Genomic DNA, 10270 nt, shown 5'->3' with positions numbered 1-10270 from the left:
TAGTACACTGTTAGCCATTAACTGCTCACATTTCCTTGTTACATGGGTTTCCTTGCTTTTTCTTGCTTCCATGATGTCCACCGCCACAGCTCAAGCAGAAAGAACAGTGTACGCTTGTGTCCCTAATTAGCACCTCCCTTCTCATTCAGGTCCCAGGCTGCCCTGAACAAAAATAGGGGGGAAATGAAGTTTCAGTCCTGGAAAATGGTCAGGCATACTGTTATCCCCAGGACATGGGGTCGCGGGTACAACACTGAGTGACATCAGTGACTTGGAGATAAACACTTCAGAGCACTGTTAGACCAAAACCTGGGAACTTAGGAGTAAAGCAGAAAAGGAAGCACAGAAAGGAAAAGGAGACGCGACCTTAAAACAGAAGGATGCCATCACTCAAAGAGTGCTAAGGGTACAGATGAAGCCAAAGAGAAGGGAGGCAGATACAAGGCAGAATTGAAGAGAGAGGACCAGAAGGTCATGTGACTGGTGGCTCCTTGGGAAAAAAAGGAACAAAACCCACAGCCACTTGACTAGACGGACTAATCACCTGTACTGTACACCATGGGTCTGCCAGTGGGAAGGATGACAGATGTGTACATGAAAAGCAGGTGCCAGTGACTCCATGGGCACAAACAGTACGAGGCTGGCTCAGCGGTGGTGACACCCAAGCTGGGAAGAAGTATGAAGGCTTTGAAACGACTCGAAGTCTTCTTGTCTCACTAGGAGCCTAGCAGCTTGTTTGTAACTCAAGTATCAGCGGATGGCCCAAAGACTAACCGCAAAGGAAAATACCACATGCCTGACCACTGGGGCTTTGGCACTGGAATAAAGTGATTTCTACAGGGATGACTTCACCTAAGCGCAGAATGAAACTGCTCACTGGGATCAAGGTGGGGAGTACTGGCAAGAGCTGTGAACAGACAAACGATGTGAAAAGGCTCCCACAGTTGCGTAAGCCCAGCAACTGACTGGGGCACACAGGGGAGGGAAAGCTCAGGAAAGCATGGGGAACAACTGCCAGTGGGCACGAGCAGCCAGAGTAGGAAAGTGCTAACACTGCCAAGAGCTATGCAAGCAAGGGCTCTTTGTAGCTGTACAGCTGTGCCTAAATGAGGCACAGGAGAAGGTATGGTCAGGAAGAATGAATTCTGTACTGGGTTTGCGTGGCAAGGTTTTGGTAGCGTGGGGGCTACAGGAGTGGCTTCTGTGAGAAGCTGCTTAAGCTTCCCCCACGTCTGATAGAGCTCCAGGACGGACCCACTGCTGGCCAAGGCTGAGCCCATCAGCAACAGTGGTAGCACCTCTGTGATATTATATTTAAGAAGGGGAAAAAACTGCTAGGCCACAGCAGCTGGAGAGAGGATTGAGAAAATGTGAGAGAAACAGCAAGGGACCCCACGCTGGAGCAGGGGAAGGGTGTGAGGAGGAAGGAGTGGCAGAGACAAGGTGCGGCAAACTGACTGCAACCCCCATTCCCCGTCCCCTTGCGCTGCTGACCAAAGGGATATTGCATACCATGGGGCGTCATGCTCAGTTTAAAGCTGGGGGATAGAAGAAGGAAAGGGGCACGTTCAGAGTGATGGCGGTTTTCTTCCCAAGTCACCATTACACTGATGGAGCCCTGCTTTCCTGGGGATGGCTGAACACCACCCTGCCGATCCTGAACTCCTTATTTTGCTTTGCTCACGCATGCAGCTTTTGCTTTACCTATTAAACTTTCTTCATCTCAACCCACGAGTTTTCTCTCTTTTCCAATTTTCTCCACCCTCCTGCCGCGGGGGAGCGAGCAAGCAGCTGGTGGTGCTTAGTTGCCAGACAAGGTTAAACCACGACACTCTCTAAGTTGTTGTTCCTTCATATAGAAAAAGCCAATGGGGGATTAGATTTGGAACTGGTGTACGCTATTTTTTTTGGTTTTCAGAGTGCAGGCAAGGGGTTATGACTGCTAGGGAAGAAGCGGGGTGGGAGGGTGGGAAAACCAGTGGGTAAGGTTTATCACTGCCTTGAAAATTGTTCTTTTTCATGTAATCTTCATAAAATTTTCATTATGCTGTATGTTACATTTACAAATCTGAGTACTAAAATATAAAACATCCACATAATGTAACAAAAGCCTGTAGAAGGTTGTTGTTTTATGAATTCTGAATTCTATTTTGAGACTTTTGCAAGACAAGGACTTGCTTTGTATTCTGCTATCAGAAAGAGAGAGAGGCCAGCTTACAAGTCAAAATTGGCTGGGGGTGTAGAGGTAGGGGTGATGATTATACAGGAAAATATTTGAATCCGTTAATTTGAGCTCCGTTAATAAAAATATACTTAATACACAGCCTTCATGTTAGCCTTTTTTGGCTCATTTATGATTGTCTTTAGGCTATTTAATTCTCTGAAAAAGATTCCAAAATATCCATTGCCTTTTCAGCTGATGCAGGAGCCTTCTATAAACCAGGTTCTTAAGAAGGAAGAACGACGCCAAGGTAATTATTTCATTCTATAGTTACCCAGCCATACCAAGCCTGTCTCTGTAAATTTCAGCAGCCATCGGCTGAAGGGTCAGTACTGAAGGGACATAAACCATTAAGGCCAGTAATCTACCCCTTCAGAAAGGACAGGTGAGCAGCACTTGTGGTGCTAAAGGGTTGGGCTACAATTTATGACTCAGAATTTTTAGCTGCTTCATGGTGGGCTTACTGTAGGTTTTCTGTATGTTATTTAAGATTCATGGTCAGAAAAATGAGAGCATGTGTGGTCTCTAGGGAGCGAAAATCACAGCAATCACACGACCGGGCCGTGCCGGGAGCAGAGGCTACAGCCCCTGACACAACATGGCCGCCGGGAGCCCTGTGCCGGGACTACAGCTCCCGGCGTGCCCCGGGGCGCCCCTTCCTGCCCTCTGACCCCCGCAGGAACCAGGGCCGCCTCCCCGGGGCTGCCCCGGCCCAGGGCCAGGCCTCGGAGCCCCGGAGCCCCGGTGGAGCCGGGAGGAGGAGGAGGGCAGAGAGGGAGAGAGCGGCGGAGAGGGGTGGGAAGGGCCAGAGGGACAACGGGGAGAGCAGGGGGGAGCTGGGCAGGGAGCGGAGGGAGGAGAAATCCTGGTGAGGAGCAAGGGGAGAGCGGGAAAGAGATGGAGGGCAGGGGCCAGGGTCAGGACGAGGAGGCGGAGAAGGACAGAAGAGCGACGGCCTCCAGGGCTGAGGTGGGGGAAGAGCGAAAGGGGATGGGGAGCGGGATGGAGGCCCAGAGGGAAGAGGGAAGGCCCAGGCAGACAGGCAGGAAAGGGGACGGGCTGCAGGACAGCGAGGAAGATGAGGCCAGGCAAGTGGACAGAGCGATAGAAAAGAGAGAAGGGCGGGGAGTGGGAGAGAGAGATGCAGAGAAAGACAAAAATAGCAAAGAGAAAACCAGGCTGTATGGCAGGGAGGGAGGGATGAAAAACAGAAGATCAGGGAGCCAGCCAGAGAAAGAAAGAGAAAGGAAAAAATAGTGATGGGCTAGAGACAGGCCGGGAGGAGTTAAAAGATGGGGGCAGGGAGCCAGACAGAGAGCGATGAGGAGGGACCACAGATAGCAACTACGGGCAACTGACTCCATTTCTTGAGCACCCCCCAGCAGCAGCATTACCAGGCACCTCAAGGAATGCGCTGCCTGCAAAAGCCCTTCCCTGGGCTCAGTCCTGCTGCCTAATATTGGTGATGAACGTCGCCCTGTAGAGTGGCTGGGACTGTGGGGAAAAAGCCCATCTCGGGGCGGGGGGGGAATCGGCCAGCTGTTTTTTTGTCTGTTTGCTTGTTGGTTTTGCTTTTTAAAATAATACCATTTAAGCTCTAAATACAACCTGTAAGGAGAAAGCGACCAGGCGTACTAGGTTAGGCACATTTAGAGCCCAAAGCCGTCCAACAGCCACACAAACCACCGCTGGCTCCCGCTGCGCACACTCCGTCGCCTGCTCGCAGGTACAGGCAGCCGCCCTGGGTCTTGAGCGCTCCTCTGGAGCGGCACCGCCAGGCAGCATAAAAAAGCCCACTGCCTGCAAAAACTTGAGCACAGCTTAATTCTGGGCAATTTTCCCTCTTTTCAGGCCTGCTGGTTAAAGAGTCATCTGTGGAGACATGGCTCAGGACCACGGTAGGGCCAACGGCGCTGCTTTCTGCACCCCGTGGCGGCGATGGGCAGAAGGAGACGTTCCTAGATCATATCGTGGGATGAGGTACCTGCGCAGGGTGTCAGGGTCCAGGGTTTCCCAGTGCCCCCGTGAGAGATCTTGCTGCCAGCAAGCACCTCACCATAACGCCGAGGCCGTATCCACCCCTCTGGAGCTGGGTACAGCAGCCCTGAGGGGTCTCACAGGGAGGACAGGGTCATCTGACATCTGACAAAGAAATGATGAGCTGAAGCCGGTGGCCATGGCTGGCCAGTTCAAAGTCTCCGAGAGCCTCAGCCTTTCTCCCTGGGAGTGTTTAACCCAGGTTTTACTGTTATGTACAGGATCTGGGTGTGTTGGCCCTGGCTTCCTGGGGTTATGTTATTTTTACGTTACCCTGTGTTCTGCATGGTCTTTTTTTGTGGAGAGTCCTCTTTTTCAGCTTGTTTACCATTTTAAGGTTTAGATAGGGGTCTCTGTTTTGTGTACAGTATTTTATCTGTTGTGGTTTTCTTGCTGTTTTGGTGGATTGTATTGTGTTTTCTATCTTGAAACCATCATTTCTGGTCCAATATGTCTCCTGCAGGTGGGGCTGTGCCACTTCTGGCGCAGTCCGACTCGCTTCTGAGTTCTGGCCCATAAGGAATGACTGCCAGAGGCCTATGTGTACTTTTAAATTTCCGTGGACTTCCAAATTCAGGGTCATTTCTCCTGCCTTGAGGAAGAGCCACGGGAAGATGCCAGCCACATGGAAGGACCAGGCTTTTTGGTTTTTGCTTTTGAGTTAGAAACCTGCAAAGAGGCTGCTGTCGTTAAGTTTAGTGACATTTCGTAACGCAACTGGGTATTGTGTGACTTGAAATATTGCTGGCAAATCATAGAATCATAAGAATGGGTAGAGTTAGAAGGGACCTTAAAGATCATCTAGTCGCAACCTCCCTGCCATGGGCAGGGACACCTCCCACTAGACCAGGCGGCTCAAAGCCCTGTCCAGCCTGGCCTTGAACACTTGCAGGGATGGGGCATCGACAGCTTCCCTGGGCAACCTCTTCCAGTGCCTCACCACCCTTACAGTAAAGAATTTCTTCCTGATATCCAATCTAAATCTACCCTCTTTCCGTTTGAAACCGTTGCCCCGTGTCCTATCATTGCACTCCCTATTTTCTGTGTGCCTTAGCAGAGTTTCCAGGAAGATCTGCTCTGTGATCCTGCTGGGCACCGAGGTGAGACTGGCCAGCCTGTCTTTGGAGGAAAAACAATTGCCTTTAGGCATAGGAACTAATCTATGGAAGGTTCCAGGCGTAAGACTCCCCTTTTCATCTGTATGGCCCTAAGAGCTCTATTGGCATTTCCAGTGCCCAGCCCCTGGAGAGTGTGTGAGCTTGTCAATAGGTTTGCTCTCCAGGCATAGCCAGGGATCTCCTTTCAGACTGGTGACAAACCCGTCTTGGTGGAAGGCTGGTATCCTTCCTTTCCTCAGTGAAATTTCAAAAGTAACATAGATGCCCGTCCCTGTACCGATGAGAATTCACTGGGACAGATTCCCAGGAGAGTATTTCTGGCAGAGGATGGGCTTTTAGAGCATATCCAACAGTGGGGCTTTTTTTCCTCAGCTGCTGTAGTTTGGACTGTGGCGATGGGCGAGTTGTGGAATGAATACGTATAATCCACCACAGGCTTACGGGCAAGGCTACCATATTAAAACCTGGGCTTCCAAATGACTATTAATAGGAAAAGCAGACGCCAAGAGCAAAATTAATGATGCCTTTTATACAGAGGACAGCGCTGAAATCAAAAAGTTTTCCTGACTCCGGAAACCCAAAAGGCATTTAAAGATCTAAAGCAAGCAGTCGTGGAAGCTCCCTCCTTAGCCCTGCCAGACCACAAGAAGCCTTTTATATTTATATGAACAGAAAGGAATAGCCAGTCTGGCCAGAAGCGTCTGCAAGCCATAGCATATTACTCAACAGAACTCGACCTGGTCATTCAAGGCACGATCTCCTGCGCTAGGGCTGTTGCAGCAGCAGCTTTGATGGTTGAGAAAGCAAGAAAGGTTGTCCTGGGGCACCTCCTAACGCAGATGGTTCATTCCTGACTTCTTAGTCCTCCTCTCCAGACAGAGTTCACGCCGCTGTGGGTTTGCCACAGTTGGGAAGTACATTGGCTTGTGGCCATAAACCGGGTGGTCATTGGCCCCTTTGGCTGACCTTTTGGTAGCTGCCCCAAGGAACACTCAGCCCGCCTGAGAAGTCCCCTGCCTTCGCTGGCCCTGCGGTGCAGGCAGCCGGGCGCCACACGGCAGAGCCGGCTGCATCTCCCCCAGGCTGTCTTGGCTCGTCTGGCTGCTGGGAGGAGGGGATAGCGGGGGTGGCAGCCTGGGGGTGACAGGAGGGACCCTGCAGACCTGGGGGGTGACAGGACAGTGTCCAGTGACAGGCTGGGGGACAGCAGGGACACCAGCAGCCAGGGGCAGCGAAAGCCTTTTTGTCACAATGCGCTGGGACCCTGAGGCATGGGGGTGGGGCAGTGGGCCGTTGCCCAGGGGCCATAGTGACTAGCCAGGCCTGGCAACACTGTGTGGGAGAGAGGGAGCAGGGACAGAGCTCGGCTCAGCCCGCACCGCTTTCCCTGGCCCCTCGGCGGGCCCTTCCCTGCGCTGCCGCGAGCCCAACCCAGCACAGAGGCCGCCACACTTGGTACCGCTGTGGACGCCGTGGTGCTTGGACCACCTGGCCACAAACATGTCATGTGTCCACTACAAGTTCGCCGCCAAGCTGGCATATGACAGGGTCATCTTCAGCGGCCTGAACATCTGCCTGCGGGACCTCAAGCACCAGATTATGGCCTGCGAGAAGCTGAAGGCGGCCACCAGCGACTTGCAGATCAGCAACGCCCAGACCGGAGCAGGTCCGGGGGGCGCAGCGCGGGGCCTCGGGGACCCACCGTGGTGGCCGCGGCCTGCGGGAGCCATGCTGGGCTCTCTGCGGGTCGCCCCAGGCGGCCTGACTCCAGGCGGGGCCCGTGTCGTGGGCGTGGGGGGCACCGGGAGGGATGCGGGGTGGGGATGAAGCGGGGCAGGAAGCCATGATGAGATTTGGCCGCCATCGGGAGCTGTGACTTGTGCTGGGGCCTCGCAGAGTAGGTAGAGGTACGTTTTGGGAGTTCCGGATTTTTCTCGTAGTGTTGACTAAAACTGTGAAGAGCTTTTGAAAAAGGTTTAATTTGCTTGAAGGGCTTTGCTGCAGAAGGGTCTCTGAATTTGCCTTCAGTTGCTAATGAACTTCCAGCCTGACGAATGCCAGCAGGCTGAATGGCTGCCTGGCTGATGTCCCTTCTGTAACGGCTGGGTCTGTGTAAAGCAGAGCCTTAAAACCAGAACGTTCGATGGCAATAAACTGTGATGGGCCCATTTATTATCACCGGGAGAAAAAATGTTTTGCAATAGGCCAAACACGGAGATCCTGTTATGGCAGTCGAGAAACCGAAAGCAAAGTTTTAGGTGAAACATTGATGCTCATAAATATATTACCCCATGAAGTATTACTGTAATATACGTCATAGCATTTTTACAAAGTGTGTTTCTGTGTTTCCATATGTAATCACAACTCAGTGAAGAAGTATCTGCTTCTTGAAAAGTCCTCTTAGTATGTTGAGACAACAACAGCGCGCTGTTACATATAGGATTTTGCATTTGTAGCTGCAAAAGGATCCTCTGGAGTGCTATGTAATTACAAATTAATATGCGTTCTTACAAATTGGCTGATTTTTTTCTGTGTTTATGTTGTTACAGAGTACACAGATGACAACGCCCTGATTGCTAAGAACTCGTCGGTAATTGTGAGAAGAATCCCTGTTGGAGGAGTTAAAGCTGCCGGCAAAACATCTGCCATGTGAGTGTCCATAAAGCGTTGAATTCTTTGCTAGGGGTTTCAACGTGTGAACTTTTTTAATGGCTATTAGTTTACGGAGGCTTTCTGATTGTACCTCTCTCGTTAAAGCTGCAGTAAATGTTTGTCGTTGTGGGGCAGATGTTACTGTATCTGTCCCGAAGTAGGCTGACATTTTTAGGCCTGCTGGGAGATGGGGTTCCAACTCCATCAACGGTAACTTTTAAGAGGATTCTACTGGGTTTGTCCTTGGGGTTGGCTCTTCTGAGACCCAAGTTGTAGATCCTGTTTCCTCTCTGTGGAAAGATCCCTTATTATATGCGTTCGCTTTTATTGCTTTTATAGGACTGACAGATAGCCATTGTAGTGTAAACTCATAATTTGTTTCCATCTCAGAGGAGATGCCTTCAGGCACTCCCTAGTAATTCTGGACACGGCAGCCTTGTGCTTATAAACGTGGCCTTGCTTTGGGGGTGAATGTATGTATTGAAATATGTGTGCTTAGTGCTACCTTGTCGATGCATCCTCCGTTTCTGGCTGGATGGCACCCTCCCTGGGTATTGTCATGCTGCCCCAAAATGAGAGGATAGATGCTGCTGGCATCAAAGATCAAATAAACACCCGTACGTGGGGATAAGGACAGACCAGCACTGCTGTGCTAATGTTGACAATTAACCAGGCAGGTGAGCTTTCTATTCCTTCAGCTGGAAACATGGCAGAAACCACTGGTAGAGGGGCTGATGTTTGGGAATGATGAAAGTACGCTGCAATGGTGGAGAGGCCTTCAAACATGCGTTACTTGCCTTGTAGTGTGTTCTTCAAGGTAAATGGATGAAGAAACCATTGTACGGCCAAATAAATTGTGACCAAGTAGAAACGTGACTTTGGAGGGTTTTATTAGTTGCACTGAGTGCACCAAGAGAGAACAGTTTATGTATGCAAATGAATTTCCATATTCACTAGATTATTTAGAACGTAATGTCTTGATGTTCAGGTTTTGTGATCTGTTGTCACTGCTTCATGTTTGGTACGAGTGCTTTATTTTAAGTTCTGATCACCTTTATTTCTTCGTCTAGAGGCAGAACTGAGCCAGTGAGTGGAACATCAAAAACGGTATGTAAAAACACAATCTCACCCTTTTTTCAACACCCTTAATTCTAAACAAGAAATTCTAAGCAAATTCTAAACAAATAGCCTTGTGTTAATTTTGCAAACATTAATTTCATATATTTTCCAGTAAAACACAGTATATATTGCAAATACAGCGTATCTTATTCAGCATAGTAAAGACTGAGTAATGCCATCGTTTGCGCAATTCGAATGTGAATATTGGTATTTGTGCCTCGTAATGCGTTGTATTTCATGTTGAACATGCCAGGCTATTTCCTGTATGACTTTGTGTTGAACAGGTGATATATGATGGTTTTTAGATCATGCCGGTTCAAGGTTTGTACACTGATGTGCTACATCTGTCTGTCTATAGCTAGCCAATATGTATGTTTGTATGGGGGTGTGTGGGACTTTTCTTTCTTGCAACAAAAAATGTTTAGAGCGTATTTTTTTTCCCTTTTCCCATTGTATCACTTAGCTTTTGTTTTTAAGTACTTTTTCGTCTAATGCTTTTTGAAAATGTTTTCAAAAACCACTGAGAAACCATTATTGCTAAACTTGGTACTGTTTCTTGCTTTTGACTCGGGGGCTCAAAGAAATACCAAACCCAACACATCCGATACGTTTCGAGGACAGTTCCAATTCCTTTTCATGTCCTTAAATACTTGGGTATTTGTTCCTAAAAACTGTACAATTGAAATGATACTGTTTGAGGCAAGGCAGAGGGCATCGCCTGTCCCAGCAGGGCTGGGTGCTCTGTAGGAGCTGCCTTGGATCAAATGCCACCAGAAGTACACGTTCCAGCCCTGCCCGTAGACTGCAGTGACCCTCTTGGTGTCACTGGGACCTCTTGATTGCTTTTCAGAATTGTAGCTGCGTTTCCTCTGGGGTTTTGCCTTTGGGCTTCTGTTGTGGCTGCTCATCTACTAACCCGTAAGAGCTGTTGTATGGTGAGACGGTAAGGAATGGAGGATGGTGAGGGGTCGGTGGCTCAAAGGCCCAGAAGGTGCTGCCTGGAGCCTGGGCTAGCACTTGTAGATGAGGACGGGCTGGGTTTTTCCTTGGCATGTCAATACATCCAGACTTCTTCGGAAGGACGTGCTGCGCTTGCCCCAGTGTCCCAAAGACAGTCTGCAAT

General features: G+C 49.8%; 1 protein-coding gene across 1 annotated transcript; it reads left to right on the top strand.

Moving 5' to 3' along the window:
• The first annotated feature begins 6876 nt into the window (after positions 1-6876).
• LOC134514858 (E3 ubiquitin-protein ligase RBBP6-like) lies at positions 6877-9177 on the top strand. Its single transcript, XM_063333175.1, has 3 exons — positions 6877-7042; positions 7926-8025; positions 9099-9177. Exons 1-3 carry the CDS (start codon positions 6877-6879, stop codon positions 9175-9177), a joined length of 345 nt encoding a protein of 114 aa, XP_063189245.1.
• Positions 9178-10270: the final 1093 nt, after the last annotated feature.

The sequence above is a fragment of the Chroicocephalus ridibundus genome, chromosome 4, assembly GCF_963924245.1.
Source record: "Chroicocephalus ridibundus chromosome 4, bChrRid1.1, whole genome shotgun sequence".
Lineage (NCBI taxonomy): Eukaryota > Metazoa > Chordata > Aves > Charadriiformes > Laridae > Chroicocephalus > Chroicocephalus ridibundus.
Note: the sequence above shows the minus strand (reverse complement) of the source record. Positions and strands in the feature narration are given on the sequence as shown.